At 38.8% G+C, this 24,314-nt stretch overlaps 1 protein-coding gene across 1 annotated transcript in view; it reads right to left on the reverse strand.

Annotated features, from left to right (window-relative positions):
• RPAP3 (RNA polymerase II associated protein 3) overlaps nt 1-24,314 on the reverse strand; it is a 39,874-nt gene that overhangs the window by 15,369 nt on the left and 191 nt on the right. The window contains exons 2-12 of the mRNA XM_063446953.1: nt 21,565-21,738; nt 19,528-19,671; nt 17,826-17,945; nt 15,531-15,658; nt 15,314-15,435; nt 14,666-14,736; nt 11,260-11,397; nt 10,586-10,713; nt 8,214-8,335; nt 7,351-7,421; nt 5,279-5,395 (exon numbers count right to left, since the gene is read on the reverse strand). Of these exons, the coding sequence (XP_063303023.1) occupies nt 5,279-5,395; nt 7,351-7,421; nt 8,214-8,335; nt 10,586-10,713; nt 11,260-11,397; nt 14,666-14,736; nt 15,314-15,435; nt 15,531-15,658; nt 17,826-17,945; nt 19,528-19,671; nt 21,565-21,717 (1,314 nt within the window). The 5' untranslated portion in view covers nt 21,718-21,738. The remainder of the gene's footprint in view (nt 1-5,278; nt 5,396-7,350; nt 7,422-8,213; nt 8,336-10,585; nt 10,714-11,259; nt 11,398-14,665; nt 14,737-15,313; nt 15,436-15,530; nt 15,659-17,825; nt 17,946-19,527; nt 19,672-21,564; nt 21,739-24,314) is intronic.

Raw genomic sequence — 24,314 nt, forward strand, 5'->3', positions numbered from 1 at the left:
GATTATTTTGTTATTAAGGGTAAAAATAAGGTTCATCATGAATGGTAGATCGATAGGTTTGGTTTTAGCATCCACTATTTAAGTTGGCTGGGGATACAGTTTCAGTTTTAAATTTTTATGTTATATGCATCTACCGCCTTGTGTTTAGTGTGTCTTTTTGGGGGATGTGTCAATTGACATTTAATTTAAACAGATATCGAATTCTGCTTAAAATTAACAGGTTTAAATAAAAATAAAATGTAAAAAAGGTTCGAGTTCACAGCATATTATACCCTCAAGCAATAAAACATATATATAACTGCATCAGAAGATGTCACAATTATAAATAAGAATAAAAAAAAATCTCAAGCAAGTTTGACACCACAATGATGATGGATTGGTGTGGATGTGCATCACTCCTCTCTTATTTGGCCACCCCTCCCCCTCCCAAAATCACCCCTTATTGCAAGTTATTTCCAAAAGCATGAGATTCTCCCCTGATGCAAACACACTGGCTTCGCTGCCATCAGTGTCTGGGCTGAACAAAGTTTGCCATGTACCTCTCTGACAAAGTGAGCGACATGTTTGGAAAAGTAGTAATGGCCGCAACAATAGCACAAGTGATAAACAACCTTTGGCTCTACAGATGTTGTAGACTACATCTCCAATGCTTCTTTGATAGTATTATGGATGTATGAGCATGAAGTGATATGAGGTCCACAGCATATGGAGTGACTAAGGTTGCCTTTCCCTGCACTATGCCATCAGAAAGCATTTTTAGGGCAAAAACTGAGCAACAAGTGAGATTAGAATTATTTTTAAAATCTGTAAAAAAAAATTCGATTCTGCTGGTACAATATGCCGATTAGATTTTCTACACTTTAATTTTAATCATAAATTGTGCATACCATGAAATGTAAATGTTAAAGAGACAGCCCTGCCTAGTGGCAGATTATGGGTGCTGCGCCCCATTTCTTGTGTACAAAAGTAACATTAATAATATTGAAGTTTAAATTCCACATAATCAATGTAGCAGAGGAAAAGGCAGTCAGATAGCCCTCTCCTCAGCCGCATTGATAATTTTAGTCAAACTACTCCTAAAACGTTTCACTAAGAACCCAGGGATGTTGCCCATATATTGTTGGAAGCATAATTCATGAATTAAACGGTAGCAGATATTTAGCTTGCCTTACAAAGTTCCTTAAAATAGTAACACAACACAAATAATTAAATAATAATTTAAAAAGCATTTCCTTCCCTCCCCCCTACAAAACCTCAGGTAAGATTGAAATGGCACAAAAGTACATTTATCATAAATTCTGTCTCACTGTGACAGAGAAATCATTTCTAAAAATGCACTGAAATGCTTGAGGTGATAAAGATCAACAAGTTTTTATTGATTTAGATCTTTTGCACTTAAAAAGACATTAATCAATTGCCCTTTTCTGTTATCTTTCATGGTCAAAGGGCCACATACTTAGATTAAAGACTTCAGTTTGACATGTTGACATATAAAGCATTTGGTTGGTAGCAAACAGAAAATAATAAAATAAAAACATCTATAAATAGATTTATCCTGCCTTTGTGGCAGGCAAATTAATACGATTACACAGATGCCAATTAATTCATGACAATTAACCCCTTCAATAAGAGATGACAAGGTCTGGCATGTTATTAATGGATTTGCCCCAAGCTCTTGTCGTGGAGCACTGCTTGCAAGTTATTGCATCTGTGGTACAGGATATTATAACCCAACTAAAAATGTTGAATGTGAAAAGTAAACCAAGGATAACAAATTTGAGGAGATACTCCACCTGTGTATGAATGCAGGACTGTATGTATCAAGGTCAGTGTGACAATGCAGGGGTGTATGTATATAGTGCCAGTGCAAGATGTGTGCGTGCAGATGGTCAGCATGAGTGTAAATGCAGGGTTTGTATGTGTGAAGGGCCTCTATACGCAATAAAGCACCTTCTATGTCACTTGTTCATTACCTCCCCCTTAGTAACTGATAACAGGCAACTAATAAAAAGGGAGGGACCAGCCCTTTTCCTCCTCAAGCCACCCTGCTCACACTCACTTGGACCAAATGAGGACCCGTTTAGTTGCTCACCTTTCCCAGCAGATTGGAGCCTCACCTTTGGCATCTACTAACAAGAGAGTCGCGGTAGAAAACTGGGCTTTATCATGTACAGATTCACACATCTCCCATGTGGCTTACACTGAATTGTGATGTTACATTTTAAAACAGCTTGAATTGCTGGTGAGCTGTGTTAGCCCATACATGATCAAACATGTCTGTGTGGCTGCATTTACTCTATACAAAGATTGCAAGGGTAGTTAATAAAAAGATTTTCCCTTCAGATTAGAGGCAGTGTACTACGACTGGGATTTTCTCTAATCTGAGGGAAAAGTAGACAGACCCTAAAATAAAAATTGACTAGAACCATCCCCAAACTCCTCCAAGATTGAGGCCTTTACAGAATGATATTCTAATATCTTGGTACAGAAAAACTTCCTCCCTAGATCAACTAATGGAACTGAACCGCACTCAAAAGTTTCCACTGGTGGACGTCTAATTTCATGCAAATAGGTCTATAATTTTGGACAAAGGCATTCAAGTTCCTTACGACAGATGCCTCCAGGCAGGGCTGGGGTGCGCATTTAGAGAAAAGGAAGAAGGGAATTTGGAATACTCAGAACGCAAGAAGATAATCAAACTTCAACGCAATTAAAAGCGATCTGATTGGCCCTCCTATCTTTCAATCCACATCTCCTAAATCACTATGTACAGATAAGAACAGACAATACTACAGCAGTAACTTATTTAAACAGATAACGAGGTACAAGATTTTCTTCTGAAAGCAATGTACCCAGATTATGCTTTGGTCTGGGTATCATCTTCTCTCGATTTCAGCAATTCACATCAAAGGAGACCACAATACCTTGGCAGATGCTTTAAGCCGGAATCACCCAAAGCAAGAGGATTGGTCTGTTACAGCCCAAATTTTCCAGGATATCACAGCATGTCTTGGTACACCAGTGATAGACCTAATAGCTAAACAAAAAGGAAAACGTACAGGTTTGCCTCCCTGAATCTAGCAGAATGTCCAGATTTCATAGATGCGCTTTCGATTCCATGAAACTTCTCTCTAGCTTATATATTTCCACCATTGATTCTCATTCCTCGGATACTGCAGAAGAAGATCATTGCAATCCTTCCATGGTGGACAAGGAGAAACTGGTTCTCCAAGCTTCTAAACATTCCCTTCAGAGAATTTTGGAAACTTCTGCTGGCAGTAGACATTCTAGAACACAACATATTCCCAATTCAGATGCTTCAGAGATTCATTCTCACGAGGCTTAGTTACTGAACATCCGATCCTGAAATCTAAAGAGCTTTCTCCAGAAGTTATTGATATTTTTATTGCTGCTAAAAAAAAATAAAAGGATTCCACTTCAGTTGTCTACTCATATATTTGGAAAAAGTTCTGCTCTTAGTGATTAAAGATGAATCATGCCGAACATCCTCAGGTTTCTGCAGTTGGGCTATGCCAAGAGGCTAAACTCAGCTACACTTAAAGTTCAGGTTTTGGCTCTCAGCCTCTACACCTTGAGACATTTGGCAGCAGATCATAGAATTTCTAGATTCTTTAAAGCTCTATCTTGTCTGCTTCCTACCACCAGAGAGCCTATGCCTCCATGGGATCTAAATCTGGTCAAGTCAGCCTCATGTATATTCTATAAGAGCTATTCCCACATCGTGGGTCTTCAAAGCTTCCACAAATCCTTGTCAGATTTGTCAAACAGTCACCTGGTCTTTACTCCACACGTTCGCTGAACACTACAGATTAGACTTACAGGCCTCTGAAGACGCAATCTTTGGGCACAATTTGTTGCAGGCGGAGGTTAAATAGTTCCTAACAGACCTTAGGGATTGCTTATTTGTCCCTGTTGTAGTGCACTGCCTCTAATCTGGAGAGAAAAGCATACATTTATTTTTCCTTAGGATTAGAGGCAGTGCACATATTTTCCTCCCTATTTAATAAATTCATTTGTCAGTTATCCGGCTTTTGTATTTATTGCTTTTCAGGTTTGCAACCTTTTAGGTGCCGAGTCTGCCTGCCCTTCTCTCCAGATTAGAGAAAATCCCAGTCGTAGTGCACTTCCTCTAATCCTAAGGAAAACACATTTGTATTCTATCAAATACAGACTGCTGTTCAGAGAAACAACAATTCACTGTAAAAATGATGTAAATAATTGTTGTTTTCCTGTAGATGACTAAAAATGTGCTTCCGTGCATTTCTTTCAGTAATACTAAAAGAGTAAGATGTATAAGATATAATAGAATGACTTGTCTGACAATTTACATCAATCTTTGGTGGATATCTTAAACCTGTCAACTTTTGTATCTGATTTCCCATACGGTTTGTAAAGCAGTTGCTTTACTAAAAGATGACACAGAAGCAGATGACATGGAAAGACTCACTGTGTGTTTCGGTTTATAGAAGTAGGAGGCAAAATGCAGTGTGGTCACATTCTGTTATATATGAGCGTGTGCTATTGGGGAGTAGATTTCTGTCAATATTACTATACAGGTAACAAATTAAGCCTAAGACTGTAATAAACGAAGAGGTCATTGTTTTTAGATTTAAAAATTACAAATGATTTGCGCTGGCAGTTGTCACAGGGATTTATGTTCACCATTAGGAAAGGTGTGCTCAGAATGGAATCATAACAAGTACACGGTCAACCTTCAGACAGATTGTTTTTTCCTTTCAACTGACACTCTCCTGTTTCCTTTATGAGACATGAACTTGTTCAAGACTTGGATCACCACGATTATTTAGTTTACAGTGCATTTTTAGAGTAGTTATACACTCAAAGAGGCTTTTGTGAAAATCTTCAATGCAAGACCATTAATTTGAGATTCTTCCCAGGTATAAATAAAAATAATAAAAAAATAAACCCACTTTTCAATTTATTCTCCAATCTATTCTGGGAATCGTTTAACTGCTAAATACCCCCACGGTATTTTGGCTAATTCACACGTGGAAAAGACTTTACCTTTGGTGAATATTTCAACAATATTAGGGCTCAAAAGTCCCACTTGCCACTAGTGATTGAGTGAGTGTGCCAAGGACCCTCCAGAATTGCAATGGCAGTAACTGTTAAGGTCTGGCTATTATAGTAAGACTTGAAATTTTAAGCCCTGCGAACAGAATTCACTTTTGTAGAACACAGCTATTCACATAACCTTATTATAGGATGTATTATGTAACCCTGTATTTTTACTTACAGTGGATCGCAGGTGTTGCGGCTTGTCAATCGCCTTTATTATATTTCTTTGGTCACACACTTTATTTTTTGCTTCAGTTTGCTGTTGGTTGCTTTTTATTTCCTTTCCATCAAGTTCCTAGACCACAAACCAGAATACCATTAATTTCAGAAACATGATATGTTATTGTACTTTAGAGAGGTGATTTTAAATGAATATGTATTGCAATGGAGGAAGTTAAAATGAACTATAGAAAAGGTATATTAACTATATGGATAGCCGATGTATATTCTATGATTTAGCATCACATATCTAATATTAACAAGTGTTGATTGATTGCTGTGTAATAAATCAACTTCAACCAAATTAGAATGTATCAGAAATGCCAAACTATTTTTGGAGAAATAAAATATCCTGAAGTACCTTGAATATTGGTTAAATGGAAATTTCTCTCAAACATAATAAAAAGAATGATAGATTACATATATCTCAGCTTCTGTGTGAATTATTTTATATTGCATAAACATACATGAAAACCTCTTTAAAAAGCACAGACATTTTAAGTAGGTTGTTGGGTTTTTCTGATCAAAGTTTCAAGGATCTAATCTCATGTATTGGCTGGTTAGAGCAGTGATAACATAAGTTCGAATCCCATTCAGTCCAGTGGGGAGAACTTGGAGAAGACATCTATTGATATATTCTCCTCCCTCAAATCCTCATAGCTTGTGTGAGCTTACCCTTCTTTACTTTAACCCCTTAAGGACCAAACTTCTGGAATAAAAGGGAATCATGACATGTCACACATGTCATGTGTCCTTAAGGGGTTAAAATATCTCCTTATACAATAAATGTACGCATGGTAGAATATGTTATAGCTATATAAATGCTAACAATGGTGGATCTAAGTGCAAATAAAGTGACAGTATTATGCTACAAACCTTTGTGTTTTAAAGTGATGCCTGTTACATTGCGGATTGTTCTACAGAAACTATTTGGTACAATAAGTATACCTTTGCTCCAGCTGCTTAATCTACATAAGACACATTGTATTGGGGTCTACACTGTATTCAGATACTGTATTTGTAGCCCGTAGACCAATAAGTACTGCCTTTTGTGTCACCTTTAGTTTATTTAAGGACTATATATTTTAAACAGTCTTTTATTTATATAGCATTTTTATTTGCTTGTTTTAAATGGTTACTCCAAGCACCATAACAACTTCCGGGATTTGAAGTGGGCATGGTGCATGGAGTCTATATGCGCAGGGTTTGCTGCACATAAAGAGGTTAACCCCAACTGATCCCAGAGGTGTGAATCCACCCTTGGCAGTGTCATGTGAAGTCATTAGCCAGCCCATAACAAGCGTTCCACATCAATTCTATGCAACATTGTCATCTTACGGCAGCACGCTGGTGCCAGACAGCCAATGTTGGTTGCCCTCGCTCCCTAGTGCAGCCGATGTCGTACCCTCAGTCCACACTCTCTGACCTCCCTTCCCCTCTGACAAGGAGGAGTGACGTCAGGCAAGTAAGATTTGGCTGTGGGAATAACTTGGAAAAGAAGGATGTTTATGCTCTTTTCTTTTTCTTACATTTGGTGGGAGGTTTGAAATACCACAGAAAAGGTTAGTCTAACAAAAAACAGTATTTTATAAAAAACACTTATTTTTTTTTGCTTGGAGTAACCCTTCAACTCAGGGCTGTGCAACCTGCGGCCCCCCAGATGTTGCTAAACTACAACTCCAAATGATTCCCTGGCTATCTGTTTCATTGAAAGAATCATGGGAGTAGTAATTCGGCAACATCTGGGGGGGCCGCAGGTTGGACAGGCCTGCTAACTGCACACGTATATGGAATGCATAAATAACAGACCATGAGAATATTTTCTTTAAAATCGGGTTACAAGATAAAGAAGTACCTAGGACAGTGTGAAACTGAATTCATATTATACGAGACAAAGATATTTTGCATCAGATATTTGCACTTCTCTCATGCCAAGAATCAACATGTACAAGAAGATTAGCCTATGTTGAATTTAAAACTAATATAACAGACACATTAATTCACATCAAAGGCCTAAACCAACAAACAAACCTGAGCTATCTTAGCCAGTTCAGACACTGCTTGTTTGTTTCCAGGTTCCAATTTCAAGACCATTTCAAAATCTGAAAACAAAACAAATATAAAATATTACTTTGATTTCAAACTATTTACACTTTCTGATATAGACCTGGTTTCTATTGCTATTTTAAAATATATGTCTTATTGACCTCAAAGTTACAAGCAATAAAAACAAAACAAAAAAAACTCCACATAAATTTCACAGATCCGGACAACAAAGATTATGATAACGTGTTTTTCTAAAAATATTATTTTAGCACTTATCTGGCCACGTGGTCAATATTATATAGCACAAACCATTAGACTCCTGCACATTAGAGTTGAGGAACATTGTAGAAACATTCAAAACAAGTTCGATAAGCACAATGTTTCTATGCATTAAAAAAAATAAATATATATATATATATATATATATATATATCCATCTATCTATCTATATCCAAATGCCCTTTAAATTTTTCCTATTGACAAAATTAGCAAGGATTGGAATGGCGGAAACGTCATTACAAAGTTAATAAAAAAGGAGATGAAATGGATTTTTCAACTTAAAGGGACACTATAGTCACCAGAACAACTACAGCTTAATGTAGTTGTTCTGGTGAATTTAATAATAATTCCCTTCAGGCATTTTTATGTAAACACTGCCTTTTCAGAGAAAAAGGTTCCTGGTGCAGTGCGTGTGCACACACACTGTTTAAACTTATGTGGGGGTGAAAAAAAATCTATGGACTGCACAAAAGTATCTTTAAATAGATTCCAAGTGAAATGTATATGCTTAAACAGACAAACTATAGTGTTTGGATTTTGTACTTAATTTTTTGCTCATTTTTGCTCACCGTCTTTTGCTTCTTTTAGCTTTCCTAGCATCATCCTAGCAGTCCCTCTTCTAGCAAATGCCTTTCCGTAAGTATTATCCAAAGATATGGCTTGTTCACAGTCTCCCTCAGCTTCCTTGTATCTGAAAGAAAATATCAATATATACAAAATAAAAAAAATGTTGAGAAACTTTTTTTTTTTACTACATTTTCTCATTTTTCTAACCAGCCCAAACTACCCTTTGTTACACTGTATTGCATAACTATACACTTATCATACACTATCATCATGTAGATTTATGTGAAGACTGGACCAGGCAAGCTATTAAGTGCTGTTGGCATTAGGTAAGTTGGGAGATGGTCCTCAAACTCCTCAAATGAGGCTTGTGTTGCATGTGACTTGAGACCAGCATAGTCCTCCCTCCTCTTGCATTGCAGCTGAATGGCTGGTTGGTACAGAAAATGCATCAATCAGCAGCTGAGATATTCTGCAGACAAATTCCGTCGGGTGAATAGCAGTGTCTCAGCCAATTCCTAGTTATTTGCCAAAAACTTGCTAACTGCACCAGAGCTGCTTATGATGTAGTCTGACTAGAGAGGCTTTTCAAGCTCTGTCTCTCATCAGATATTTTTGCTATTTTTAACCGATTTACTGAACACTGTGTGCATAGGCGTTGCTAAGAAGTGCTTTGGAGGCTGAAGCCCCAACGTGGGTCTCTCTGCAATTAATAGAGGGGGCAGAAGGTTGTTAGTGTATGAGTACTTTTTTTTTTTTTTTTTTAAATCAAGAAGATATTTTTCGAAACAGTGGCACTAAATTATTATTGGTATTTATATTGCCACAACTTAATCCTCAGCACTTTAGGTTGACGAAGTCCCTGCTCAAACAAGGAGGTGGGATATAAAAACACACTAAGGGCAGCAAGGGGGACAGCAATATAGAAATATCAGTAGCCCAGTTCTCCAGGCTACTTAGGGGAAGAGTTGTTGGGAACCAAATTTAGATCCCCTATTAGGTAGATATTCTGTAGAACAGTACATTTTCTGGAAATTACAGATTCTAACCCCATTAAATGCTACAAACGTGTCTCCTGGAAATGTGCAAAATAGACGACATGGAAAAAATTATTTGCTGTGAGTATTTTGCTGTGAGAAATTTTAATTTCCTTGATTCGTTATTTACAGATCACAGCTTAGTTAATAACCCTGAGCAAGCACTCTTGCTATGATATTTTGGTCTAAAGTTGGAAATTTACTGGTCAGTTCTTGACTATTCCAAGTAAAAAAAATACGTTTATGAGAATATGTGGCAGGACTGGAAAACTGCCTTTTCACTTATTGGTCCCAATCAAAATGATAGATCTCTGGCAATGTCACCAAGAAGAATGGGAAAAGTTTACAATATCTTCAAAGTTAATTCTGAGCAACGATCTTCACACAAACACACACAATATGTCAAAGCATACTGGAGCGTGTTTCACTGAACGCTAGGCAGCACAACTACTATAGAAGCTACAGACACATTCACAGTAGAACTAAAAAACAAACTAACAAATTTATTGAAAATGAAATGTTTGCAATTACATACATTTTCTCGTAGCTTGGAACAGCAAATATACATATTATTGTCAAATTTAAATGTGATTCCCTAGCAGAATACTTGAAGGGAATCATCATTCAAGCATAGAAACATAGAACGTGACGGCAGACAAGAACCATTCGGCCAATCTAGTCTGCCCAATTTTCTAAATACTTTCATTAGTCCCTGGCCTTATCGTATAGTTAGGATAGCCTTATGCCTATCCCACGCATGCTTAAACTCCTTTACTGTGTTAACCTCTACCACTTCAGCTGGAAGGCTATTTCATACATCCACTACCCTCTCAGTAAAGTAATATTTCCTTATATTTTTAAACCTTTGCCCCTCTTATTTAAGACTATGTCCTCTTGTAGTGGTAGTTTTCCTTCTTTTAAATATAGTCTCCTCCTTTACTGTGTTGATTCCCTTTATGTATTTAAAATGTTTCTATCACATCCCCCTGTCTCGTCTTTCCTCCAAGCTATACATGTTAAGATCCTTTAACCTTTCCTGGTAAGTTTTATCCTGCAATCCATGAACCAGCACGTTTCAATGTTTTCCAGAGCAATAAGTAGAGCCAGTGCATTATTCACACTATAAAACCACATAAAAGTGATTCCACACTCACACTTTATCTCCAATATGTCGGTTTTCCATCTTTGTTTTTCAAAAATAATATATTTTGATAGGAATATGCAGTGAAAACATCAAATATGAGTCTTACCAAATTTTAGTTTTACCAAGAAAACCCACAATGTGTGCCATCCTATATATCTATATTGAGTGTTGAGATGTTTTTCAAAGCAATACTTACTTTTGGATTTTTAGATATGCCATAGCTCTGTTTGCTGGCAGTAAGGCATTGGTCCCATCGGCAGCCATTCCCAGAGTGTAGCACTCAATAGCAGCTTCATATTTGCCTTCTTTAAAGTAAGCATTACCCTGTAGAATGTAATGTTAAAATACATTTGTTATATCAGTGTGCCATTGACAGAGTGTACATATTCATATAGCCCTAATAAAATGTTCTCATCCCATTTGTTCTATACAGGAAATAAATAATTGGCTTAGGAATGTCCTAGTAATAGACAAATTCACAACTGGTTGCCCAAAAGTGAAACTTGTTAGTGTTCTCAACAATGCATTACAGTCCAAGGAAAGTGTTGGACTATCGTGGAAACCCCTATGTATTTAACACTTGGCAAATAATAGTAAAATAATAAATTGAATCCTCTAGAAAAACATGGTAAATGTTAAATATAAAACAAAAAACCTTACAAAACAAACACGAAAAACTTTTTTGCCCTCAGTGTTATAATTTAAAATGCCACTGTATTCTTAAAGGATACCAATATGATTGCCTCCCCTGGAATGTAAATAGCCAGCTATCATTACAAATACATTCCAGTGTTACATAGTTAATGCTAATGTTTCCGATTTGATCAGAAAACAAAAAAATAATAAAAAAACAAAAAACAAAAACTATACCAGGTCTTTTTGGACGATGGCTTGTTGCTTTAACTGCTGTGCTGCTATCCGGTTTTTTTCTTCCTCAACAACTTCAGTGTCTATCTGCTGGTCCAAGTCATTTTTTTCCTGTGGAGCAGTGGTTTGTGGCGGCAGCTCCTAATAAGAAAATAGAAACAATTATCCCTATGATTATATATAAAAGATATAAATTGTTTATCTACGTATTTTCCATTAGTCACAGGTACAAGGTATAGATTTTGATGCAGAGCACTGGCAATGAGGAAGAAATGATGGAAGATAACCAAATGATGTGCTGGCATGTCTATAACCTCAAAAGACCCTCAAATAAATAGGGCGTTTCTGTTATTTATAATATATCTTACCCAAAGGAAGCACTGAGCTCTACTTACATACAAAGAGGAAGCTGGAAGCAAAAGATACTGTGATGGAAGCTCCCATGCCTCAAACGTTTGGAGAGGCTTGAAGGCTAGCCTCCTGCCCACAGACTATGACTTGGTTCCAAGAGCCCCTAACAAGTGCTATTGTTACTGTGGGGAGGTGTATATGGGACCCGGACACTTACTGTGCTTCTTAGCCGGACTTGAGGACCTCTGGGGATTGCCGGGAATCGTTTTACACATCAAACGTCTGACTGGGATAAAACCCTGAAACACTTTGGAACTATTCCTCAGGTTGGAACTGCACCGAGGTCCAGTAAATCTTTAAGCTGGTATTGCATGGTCTCCCAATCTTCAAATAGAGTGCTATTTGGAGGAGAGGTCGGGCAAGCTAGGAGGCATTGTAGGATACATAGGACTTGAGTGCGCTCCCTTCCCCATGTGCCGGGGAACCGCTTTTGTAAGACAGGGACTAAGCCATGAAAACCTGGAACTACTCGGAATCGGAGGATAACCGCGATCTGGTAAATCTTTAACGTGCTGTAACTTGGGCGTGGATTATCTCTGATCAGTCACTATTTGGACAGTGAAGGCACTCCGTGACGGGTTTTCCAGGAATATACACGCTCAAAAAATAAAGGGAACACAAAAATAACATCCTAGATCTGAATAAATTAAATATTCTTCTGAAATACTTTGTTCTTTACATAGTTGAATGTGCTGACAACAAAATCACACAAAAAAAAAAAAAATGGAAATCAAAATTTTCAACCCATGGAGGTCTGGATTTGGAGTCACACTCAAAATGAAAGTGGAAAAACACACTACAGGCTGATCCAACTTTGATGTAATGTCCTTAAAACAAGTCAAAATGAGGCTCAGTAGTGTGTGTTGCCTCCACGTGCCTGTATGACCTCCCTACAACGCCTGTGCATGCTTCTGATGAGGTGGCGGATGGTCTCCTGAGGGATCATCTCCCAGACCTGGACTAAAGCATCTGCCAACTCCTGGACAGTCTGTGGTGCAACAGGACATTGGTGGATGGAGCGAGACATGATGTCCCAGATGTGCTCAATTGGATTCAAGTCTGGGGAACGGGCGGGCCAGTCCATAGCATCAATGCCTTCGTCTTGCAGGAACTGCTGACACACTCCAGCCACATGAGGTCTAGCATTGTCTTGCATTAGGAGGAACCCAGGGCCAACCGCACCAGCATATGGTCTCACAAGGGGTCTGAGGATCTCATCTCGGTACCTAATGGCAGTCAGGCTACCTCTGGCGAGCACGTGGAGGGCTGTGCACCCCCACAAAGAATTTCCACCCCACACCATTACTGACCCACTGCCAAACCGGTCATGCTGGAGGATGTTGCAAGCAGCAGAACGTTCTCCACGGCATCTCCAGACTCTGTCACATGTGCTCAGTGTGTACCTGCTTTCATTTGTGAAGAGCACAGGGCGCCAGTGGCGAAAATTTGCCAATCTTGGTGTTCTCTGGCAAATGCCAAACGTCCTGCACGGTGTTGGGCTGTAAGTACAACCCCCACCTGTGGACGTTGGGCCCTCATACCACCCTCATGGAGTCTGTTTCTGACCGTTTAAGCAGACACATGCACATTTGTGGCCTGCTGGAGGTCATTTTGCAGGGCTCAGGCAGTGGTCCTCCTGTTCCTCCTTGCGGTCCTGCTAATGGGTTGTTGCCCTCCTAGCGGTCCTGCTAATGGGTTGTTGCCCACCTACAGCCTCCTCCACGTCTCCTGATGTACTGGTCTGTCTCCTGGTAGCGCCTCCATGCTCTGGACACTACGCTGACAGACACAGCAAACCTTCTTACCACAGCTCGCATTGATGTGCCATCCTGGATGAGCTGCACGACCTGAGCCATTTGTGTGGGTTGTAGACTCAGTCTCATGCTACCACTAGAGTGAAAGCACCGCCAGCATTCAAAAGTGACCAAAACATCAGCCAGAAAGCAGAGAAACTGAGAAGTGGATTGTCACTCAGTGTTGCTTCCTAAGTGGAAAGTTTGATTTCACAGAAGTGTGATTGACTTGGAGTTACATTGTGTTGTTTAAGTGTTCCCTTTATTTTTTTGAGCAGTGTATATTGTGTGGGGGTACGGTCCAGGGAAAGGGGGCTCTGGCAGACATATTGTGTGCTATACCTGTAGGACTGTGAGGGCACAGCAGGAAGTGGATTGTGTTAGTTGGGGATAATGTAGGTCCCCAGACAGAGTGGCGCCAGGGAAGGACAATTGTACTACATAAAATGCATTGTATAGAGGAACCCCTGCAGAGAGAGTCAACATTGCTGTGTATAAATATCAGTTTGATGAGCAATAAAGGTCATTCTACTCCTTCATTTAGACTGGGTAAAGGCTATAGTAGAGCTATAACCATTGGTCTACAGGAGAGAGGGTCACTAGAACTATCATCATTGCAGTCTGGTCCGGTGGAAGAGGTCCTCAGAGACCTCAGTCAAGCTTTGGCAACTAGGCCTGAAGTGCTCCAGAGTCCCTGGTATCAGTGAGGAAGCTAACCTAGCACAGGTACTCAGTCGGTGTACAGGAGCACCATCACAGGTACCATATACAAAATACAGTTCACTCTAATTAAAACTCATAAATCTACTTTGATGGGGCTTTAATTCCAAAGCCTGTTCAAATATTGCATAATTCTGTGTGTATATATATATATATATATATATATATATATATATATATATATATTTTATTCAAACACTGAATAAATCTGCTATATATAATTAAGCATGCTCAAACACTGCATAAGTCTGCCTATATATAAGAAATTTATTCATAAGTCATTCATGAAGAACAATGTACAATCAGAGTCAACATTCCACGACTAGAATAAAACAGCTCTTCTTTTGCACCAAGGAGTTCAAGCATACATTTTGTCACATTAATCCACAAAAAAAAGTTAAAAAAAAAAGAACAAAAAACCCCCAAAGAATTTAAAAATAAGAAAAAGCACACACTAGTTCAAAGTTGATGTTATGCTTAAATACCTCGAGAATTTTCTTTAGTTCGTTTTTGGCTTCAAAATTGTTTGGATCCAATTCTAGAACTTTTTCATAATCTAAAAGATAGAAGAAAAAAAATATATAAATATTTCATACATGGTAAGACTAAATGTTAAACTATTATCAAGTTGATCACTGCTTTACAATACTGTCCCAACTTAAAGCAGCTCTGTCACTTTCTGGCTCTTTGCATATTTTGCACAGACCCCTGATGGTCGCTTGCAGTGAGGTGGCCACAGGGTGCAGGGAAAGATGTAAGGGTCCTCTTCAGCTCCTTTACCTGACAGGAGCCAGCATCAGTGCTGTACTGTCGCGCACAACAATGATGTTTATGAAGGTTCCCACGGGATGCTCAGACAAAGGCATTACGAGTAACAGCAAAAAACTTGACAAAGCTTGTCAATAGTAGCTTTGCCTTTTTGTCAAGCAGAGGAAAAATACAAAGTAGTCCGTATTTTTTTTATTATATCTATTGCCTGCATCAGTCATTATGAGCATTTCATAACTTTACAAAATGCTAATTTTTTGGTTGTTGTTGGGGAATCTGGGGGGGGGGGGGGGGGGGTTGACAGGGCTGCTTTAAATGTATTCAGCCATTTCCGTAAATACATGTTAATGTCCCTTGGGGCTAACCTTCTTTCGCTCCTTGAAAATTCTTCAAAGCAAATCGAGATGCTCCTCTGCGAGCATAAGCTTTTGCATAATTTCTGTTTAAAGCAATAGCAAGATTGCAGTCTGACTCGGCTACAGCATACCTGGAAAGAAGAAATAAAAACTAATTTAAAACCCCCCCCACCACAGTAACTAGACAATTACGAGTTCCAGGTTTGACAATTAAAACAGCACCTACTTTTTTAGTCTGAAGAAGGCAGATGCACGGTTTGTGGGCAGCACTGCATTGTAGGGATCTGCATCCATACCTCTCGTGTAGCAATCAATAGCATCATCATACTTTCCCATTTTAAAACAGCTGTTTCCCTGTAACAAACATAACGTAATTAAAACCATTGTTTCTACCTCTAGATGCTTTCATACATCTACAAAATACTTTGATAAGGTATATATACAGTAATGGTTTTAAAAACAACAGAGCGGTCTTAAAAAAATAAAGACCAAAATGCCAAGTACAGTGAAAGACTTAGATTGGGGATGAAAATGTCTCACTATGTATAAAGGCAGTGGCATCTGGCTAGCAGGAAAGGCTGAATATCACAACAAAGGGAGCTGCTCCTTAAAGATCAACTTAAATTTAGCAATCAATTTAAATTAAACTCACGTCATGCTGTGTTTTAACGAATAGACATGGAAAACATGGTCTTATTCATTTAGTGCAAACTTGAACTCAGGAAGATTTATCTACTAGGTTCAGCTGAAGAGCTATATGTCCATATAGATAGGGACTTACTAGCAGAGAAAGATTACACAGGGCCTTTGGCAGGTTACTAGCTTGACGCCTTACCGCTTCAGTCTTCAGATGAGGATGGAGAATCAGGGCAAGCGAAATCATGGTTTCCAGGAGCCATATCCAACCCTGGGGCCCCAAGCTGCTGCATAAGGTTACTTTATGGTTTTTATGTTTTCAACTCAGTTATGCAAATTGTCTGTAAACAGAACTGCTTATACCGTGAGCCGGGACTCAAAATTTCCAATCGCCATTAGCACATGAAAATTTTGTCCTGGCAAATAGAAATTCACCCCTGGTGAGTGTGCCATAGACCCTCCAGGCTTGCAGTGGCAAGTTAATTTTAATGCCTGGCTAGTAGACAGAGCAAATAATTTGATGTAGGCCTTATGCCAGCCAATCTACTATTTCTTGTAATGGAGAGAATTGAACACTTCAATTTATTTTCAACAATTTATAGATTAACTTAATTTCTTGGCAAAATACGTCCCACAAAAAAGGCACTTCCAATGAACTTATGCAGCTTGTATATAAAATCACATCATCAAGAAAAAGAATGTGTGGCACAATTGTATTAAATTTACATAAAAAGCTAATTATTTTTTGGGGTACAGCAATTAAAGTGGCTCTGTCACTTTTGGGGTCTTTGTGAAGGTGATATGCCTGCTTTGTGCGAGGTTGCGTAAAGTAACAGGAGATATGCTTACCTGAAGCTCTCCATCACCCTCAAAGGGAGTTTTTCTCTCTAATCACAACTGCATTTTCATACATGTGAGCGTACAACATTGAGATCTATGTATGACGGAGCAGAATCCTTGACTGAAGTACTTGCACAATGTACTAATGAGCGACAGGTACAAACAAAGGTTGGCAGCAGAACCTCTGCTTTGTCATCTTCATAAAATAGAAGTAATTCTTATTTTTTGTAAATATCTTTTTATTTGGAATTGCATATAGTTTCATGTAGCATAAATAACTTTGTGGACACGCAGGTCCCGATATCAGAGTATCAATAGCATATATTCCGGGGTTATAGTGGACCCCTTCCGACATGTCAGGATTCAGCATTGTTGGACTCGCAGGTCCAGTTAATAAAGAATATGCAACATATAAACTGAGGCTACACACTACCCCTATCAACTGTACTTATTTCAACATTAGTGGACTCGCAGGTCCCTTTAGTTTGTTTAGGCATAGGGTAAGGCATATCTCCGGCTTCCCCTTACGTTTGCAGTGATTATGTTATTAGCTGACTCGGGGTTTTCAGGGATTTACAGCCGGGGTCTCCCGTTCCACGGGTGGGTGCCCCTCTCTTCGTGATGTGGAGGAGAGGGGGTAAAAGGGGGGGGGAGATTCTGTTTGTCGGGATCAGCTGATGACTAAGGTAATCTCGGGATGTCGTCCCTATCTCACGTCTTCAGTCAGTCACCATTCTCTGTTATCTCTCTGCGATGTGGGCTCAGTGTAGCTCATCAGTGTATCTGCCTCCCCCTGTACTGATTTGATACGAAGCACCTCTCCCCACCCAGTAATCATCCTCTGAGTAATTCTTATTTTTGTCTTTTAACTGCACTGGAATTTCTGTGACATTCCAAAGCAATCAACACAAGTATTTCATGACGATCTATAGCTATATGAATTACTCTGTGGTTTAAAAACGTTAACTTTCCTATTGGAAGCTCAACGGTTTACAAATTACAATATATTGCGTTTGCATCAACTAACAAGTCACTCATTTTTCACCTTTTCTTTCTCTGCGAGAGCTTTTTCTGTATCAATGGCAATACCATCTTCATCTCCAGAATCAGACTCTCCAGACATTGATTCATGATTGTTCTCTTCAACTTCTTGTAAAGCTTCTTCCTATAACATCCAAACAGCAGAAATCATATTTTATGCTTTTAACCCCTTAAGGACACATGACATGTGTGACATGTCATGATTCCCTTTTATTCCAGAAGTTTGGTCCTTAAGGGGTTAAAGGGCAATTATTCATAGAATATGACAGCATGACAAATACAAAACACATATAAAACAAGTCTTAAGCAATAAGGTAACTAACAATGTACCACATTCTGAGATATAAACATAGCACTGACCCTTGATAAGTGCCATCAGCGCCAAAACGTTGGGTGACTTTTCTGCCCTCTTTTGACTGATAAGGTAAATATATTGCAATATAATCTCATATAATATAAATGTATTGATTTTCTATATCTTTTGTTGGTTAATATACATATGAAATATATGAGAATTGGTGCATATAATATTAACTATTTCATATCTGTTCCTGAATAGGTGTATATGGATTAACTTAATACTTTTGAATATTTAATGAAATCTGATTTGCATTATACATGGAAGTGTGTTTTTTCTTTTTTATAGAATATAAAACACACACATACACACATAGCACAGAATAATTTTGTAAAAGCAAAACCACATTAGTCATTCCTTATTCTTGAACACTAGACAAAAATCAGTAGTGCAAATCCACCAAGAATGTGATGTGTATAAAATAAAATTGACTGCCATGGAACAGAAGAAACATGAATGAGTTATATAGTATGACAAAAGTCAAGTTCAATCACTATTGTAAAGATGTATGTTACTTCTCTCTATGCCTGTCACATTTGGAAAAATAATCCTGCACAAAAAAAGCAGGTAATTGGAACCATGGGGAGAAAATTATTACAAAATAAAAAGATAAATTATAATGGTATTAGCTGAACAGAAACCTTGAAGAATTCACACAATGGTCAACAATGAGCAAATGTATTCATGAGAATATAAGAGACAGTCCATGACTGCAAAATGCAGTTTTCTTGGAGCAGTAAACGTAATAGTTGGGTATGTTCAAAAATGTTTATAAATTAATCTGAGCATTTCTAAACCATTTTTTATTGGTTATGTTTTTCTAATCTCTAAAGTAGTACAAGACAATCAATCAAACAGTAGAAATTGTTCTACTTTGCTATAATACAATGCAGGGCAGCAGGTGAAAAAGAAAAATAAATTAAAACAAACACAACAACTTTCAAGGTGAAGCAGTAATTCTCATATTTTATATGCTGGCCTGAAATAGCAAAGCAATCCTGAAACATTAGTCCCTTAAGGACACATGACGTGTGTGACATGACATGATTCCCTTTTATTCCAGAAGTGTGGTCCTTAAGGGGTTAAATGCACTGCAGGGCAGCATATGAAAAGTGATGCTCTGAAAAGCAAATGATGTGTTTATACATCTGCATAAAACCAGTCCAAACAACAAAAGGTTCTGACTATAACAATGTATCGGGGCATCTGATGTTTAGTTTGCAGCTGCAGACACATAAATGTAATATTCTATATAAACTAAACTTAAACCAGGTATAGTTTTCAAAGTCCATTTATATCCTGACGGCCTAGCTTGAATCATACACCTGGTGCCTTGTGTGAAACTTACCACATTGAACTTGTCCCAGTATTCATAATCAAACCGCTTCAACTTAGGTTTTTTGCTATCCTCGTTATCCTTCTTCTCAACTGGTGTTTTGTTTTTGCTCTTTTTCTTTTTGTTATAATCTTTGTTTCTTATGGGCGGTAGTGCCTAAATACAAGATTAATTAAGGTTTAATATGGATATTGACCAGTATATACACTTTAACATAGGTTAAAAAAAAAAGTCTTACAACGCTGGCTCTTTATTTATTCAGTTTATAAATTTACATTATAAAGGTTGTTTTGGTAACACAAAATATACTTACAAAGCGATATATTGTAAATGTAGACACTTTAATTTTAGACACAGCAAGAATAAAATTCTCAAAAGGGAGTGATCACCATGGAAACCAATGGAATCTACCTGCCAATTACTTTACTAATAAACATTTGCCTGACAACTGCTTTTTATACACAATTTCATTTATTTGCATGTGTACCAGTCTCATCGAGTTATTGCATACATTAAACAATGCAGTAATGTTTGTCACATGTAAAAAGGGGTTTTGAGACTGAATTAGAGTACATTCCATACCGAAAACTATATTGCTCAAGAATGTGTTATTCGAGTGGTTCTGTCACCTTTTCAGTTCTTTGCATATTCTGCAAAGACCCATGATGGTGACATTGCGGCTTTGAGTGCATTGTCCCAGGTTACCACCATCTCATTTCAATGCATCCTCTTCAGCTCCTGGCATTTCATATGGAAATGCCAACATTGGTGTTCTGATCACCCGTATGCACGAGAGTACAATACTGATATTTATGGAGGATCCTGCATTTGGATGTGCTTCTATGATGAGCATTAGATAGGACCAATGCCTTCTCCATGATTTCGCACAAGGCAGAAAATTAAGCAGAGCCAATGCTCTCTTGCAAAAAGGTATGTAAAAACCCTTATTTTGTTAATTAATATTAGAGAAGGGGGAGGGGCAATAAATAGGGACATTGACACGCAAGCATTAGGAATAATGGTTTGTGCATGCCAATTAACTCCAGGCACCCAGACGACTTCAGCCCATTGGAGTGGTCTGGGTGCCAATTCCCACTACCCTTAACCCTGCAATCGTAATTATTGCAGTTTTTTTTTTATAAACTGCAATAATTACCTTGCAGGGTTAACTCCCCCTCTAGTGGCTGTCTACTAGACAGCCACTAGAGGGCACTTCCGTGTCTATAGCACAGATTGGAGCGTCGCTGGACGTCCTCACGCTGTGTGAAGACCTCCAGCGTTGCTCAATTACCCATAGGAAAGCATTTTCAATGATTTCCTATGGAGAGCTCTAATGCGCGTGCGCTGCATTGCCGCACATGCGTATTAGGTCTCCCCGGGCGGGATCAGTCTCGCCCACAGGCTGACGTAAGGAAGGGGAGGAGCGGCGGCGACCTGAAACCACCGCCAAGGGACATCGGCGGGTGTCTCAGGTAAGTGACTGAAGGGGTTTTACCCCTTCAGCAACCGGGGGTGGGAGGTGGGAGGGAGAGGGGACCTGCAGTGCCAGGAAAACGGATTGTGTGATTTAAAAGAACAAATTCAGCAGGCTTAAAGGAACAATTTTGGCACAGCACCTTCATCTCATTGAACTGGCTATAATGTTTGGAATCCCCTGGTGCCATTCTTTCATTCGGCATTAAACAGTGCCTAATGTTATGTATGTTTTCATGCTAAACGAGAATCCCTAAAAACCTAGCCCCTCTGTGGTGCTTGGGGTAATAAGGGATTATTAGCCTGAGCAACTGTGATTTGCTGAGAGTGTCAGCTGACTGCTTTCTAGCCAACCAGAGATCCAATTGCCAGAATGACTGGGTATGACTACAAGGAAGTGTGGAGTATTTGCCTTAGCCACTCCTGGATTAGGCCGCGGACCGTTATTTAGTATTAAACTGCTCAGATTGGTTTAACACTGAATGGAGCGACAGTGCCAGGGGACTCCAGGCACCATGCCCACACAGAGATTAAATGATTACAGTGACTACAGTGTCCCTTTAACTTAGCACTTACCTCTTCTTGTGATTCTGTCTGGTTAGTTAGTTTGGCATCTTTATGCTTCATATCTTTTTCCCAGGTTTCTAACTCCCTCATGAAGTTTTGCAGCTCCTCTGCATTTTCCCTCATTTGCATTTGCAGCTCAATGCCTTTGTTTATCGTAGACATTCTGGCACATAAGTCAAATTTCTAACATAACAAATACAAAAAAATGAATCAAATTAGGAAATTGTACATTAATGTCATCAGCCTACGCTTGTGTATGCAGTCTTAAAATTAAGGTTAATAGCAATATAGCATAAACTGTTTAGACTCTCCATACTATACATTCAGGTGTTTATGTATAAAATAAACCTTGCGAACCAGGAATTAGTAAACTACAATAACCATATACCTTGAGGAAAATGTCTAGATTAAAATCATATGTTGTTTCATTAATAGAGATACAACCAGATGTCTATATGAAACATTAAAAGTTAGGCAACAACAATATAATACATTAAAAACAATATTTAACTGGATCCTTTGGTTTATCAAGTACAGATAATTTTACAGATGATGGTAATCTGCAATCACATAAAATGTATTCACAGGACTGTTCCAGATTAGCCTTCAATCTAGTGTATATTTCACATAATACCATTAATAATGTTAAACAAACAGGTGTTTATTCTGGCAATGTGAATATTTAATTGCAGAATGATAATGCAAATCCTTGCACTCTGGACTCTACATCCATTTGGATAGAGGTTTTCTGACTTGGATGGAGCAGTCACTGTGCAAACCAATGCAATGATCGTGCTGACTTCTCCACCTTTAGAACTTTGCCCCAGAATAATTCTATATACATAACCACAACACCACCAGGACCTCCTCTTTGGGCAATGTGCATGACCAAAAAATAGGTATTTCTAGAAGTAAAGCAATTTTCCACAATGCTGTGTTTTGAAGTCAGGATACTCTACAGTCCGTTTAAATGGGTACTGTTCACATGACTCACATGTTGGCTGTGTTAGCATGTTGTTATGGTGTGCAGTGTCATGCTGGCTGTGTAAAGATTATGTTATGTTGAGCATGATGTGAGAATGTTGCTATGGTGAGCATTGTGTGAAGTTATGGTGAGCATGGTGTGATGTTGTTATGGTGAGCGTGGTGTTATGATGTTATGGTGAGCATGGTGTGATGTTGTTATGGTGAGCATGGTGTGATGTTGTTATGGTGAGCATGGTGTGATGTTGTTATGGTGAGCATGGTGTGATGTTGTTATGGTGAGCATGGTGTGATGTTGTTATGGTGAGCATGGTGTGATGTTGTTATGGTGAGCATGGTGTGATGTTGTTATGGTGAGCATGGTGTGATGTTGTAATGGTGAGCATGGTGTGATGTTGTTATGGTGAGCATGGTGTGATGTTGTAATGGTGAGCATGGTGTGATGTTGTTATGGTGAGCATGGTGTGATGTTGATATGGTGAGCATGGTGTGATGTTGATATGGTGAGCATGGTGTGATGTTGATATGGTGAGCATGGTGTGATGTTGATATGGTGAGCATGGTGTGATGTTGATATGGTGAGCATGGTGTGATGTTGATATGGTGTGAGGATGATGTTGTTATGGTGTGAGGATGATGTTGTTATGGTGTGAGGATGATGTTGTTATGGTGTGAGGATGATGTTATGGTGTGAGGATGATGTTATGGTGTGAGGATGATGTTATGGTGTGAGGATGATGTTGTGATGGTGAGCATGGTGTGAGGATGTTGTTATGGTGTGAGGATGATGTTGTTATGGTGTGAGGATGATGTTGTTATGGTGTGAGGATGATGTTGTTATGGTGTGAGGATGATGTTGTTATGGTGTGAGGGTGATGTTGTTATGGTGTGAGGGTGATGTTGTTATGGTGTGAGGATGATGTTGTTATGGTGTGTGAGGATGATGTTGTTATGGTGTGTGTGAGGATGATGTTGTTATGGTGTGTGTGAGGATGATGTTGTTATGGTGTGAGGATGATGTTGTTATGGTGTGAGGATGATGTTGTTATGGTGTGAGGATGATGTTGTTATGGTGTGAGGATGATGTTGTTATGGTGTGAGGATGATGTTGTTATGGTGTGATGTTATTATGGTGTGTGTGAGGATGATGTTGTTATGGTGTGTGTGAGGATGATGTTATGGTGTGTGTGATGATGTTGTTATGGTGTGTGTGATGATGTTGTTATGGTGTGTGTGATGATGTTGTTATGGTGTGTGTGAGGATGATGTTGTTATGGTGTGTGTGATGATGTTGTTATGGTGTGTGTGATGATGTTGTTATGGTGTGTGTTAGGATGATATGGTGTAAGGATGTTGTTATGGTGTGATGATGTTATGGTGTGTGTGAGGATGTTATGGTGTAAGGATGTCGTGGTGTGATGATGTTGTTATGGTGTGTGTGAGGATGTTGTTATGGTGTGTGTGAGGATGTTGTGGTGTAAGGATGTTGTTATGGTGTAAGGATGTTGTTATGGTGTGTGTGATGATGTTATGGTGTGTGTGATGATGTTGTTATGGTGTGAGGATGTTGTTATGATGTGTGTGATGATGTTGTTATGGTGTGTGTGAGGATGTTGTTATGGTGTGTGTGAGGATGTTGTTATGGTGTGTGTGTGAGGATGTTGTTATGGTGTGTGTGTGAGGATGTTGTTATGGTGTGTGTGTGAGGATGTTGTTATGGTGTGATGGTGAGCAGTGTCATGGTGCTATGGGCCGTTTACAAAGTGGAGCCGGAG

The sequence above is a fragment of the Pelobates fuscus genome, chromosome 3 (genome assembly GCF_036172605.1).
Source record: "Pelobates fuscus isolate aPelFus1 chromosome 3, aPelFus1.pri, whole genome shotgun sequence".
Taxonomy (NCBI): domain Eukaryota; kingdom Metazoa; phylum Chordata; class Amphibia; order Anura; family Pelobatidae; genus Pelobates; species Pelobates fuscus.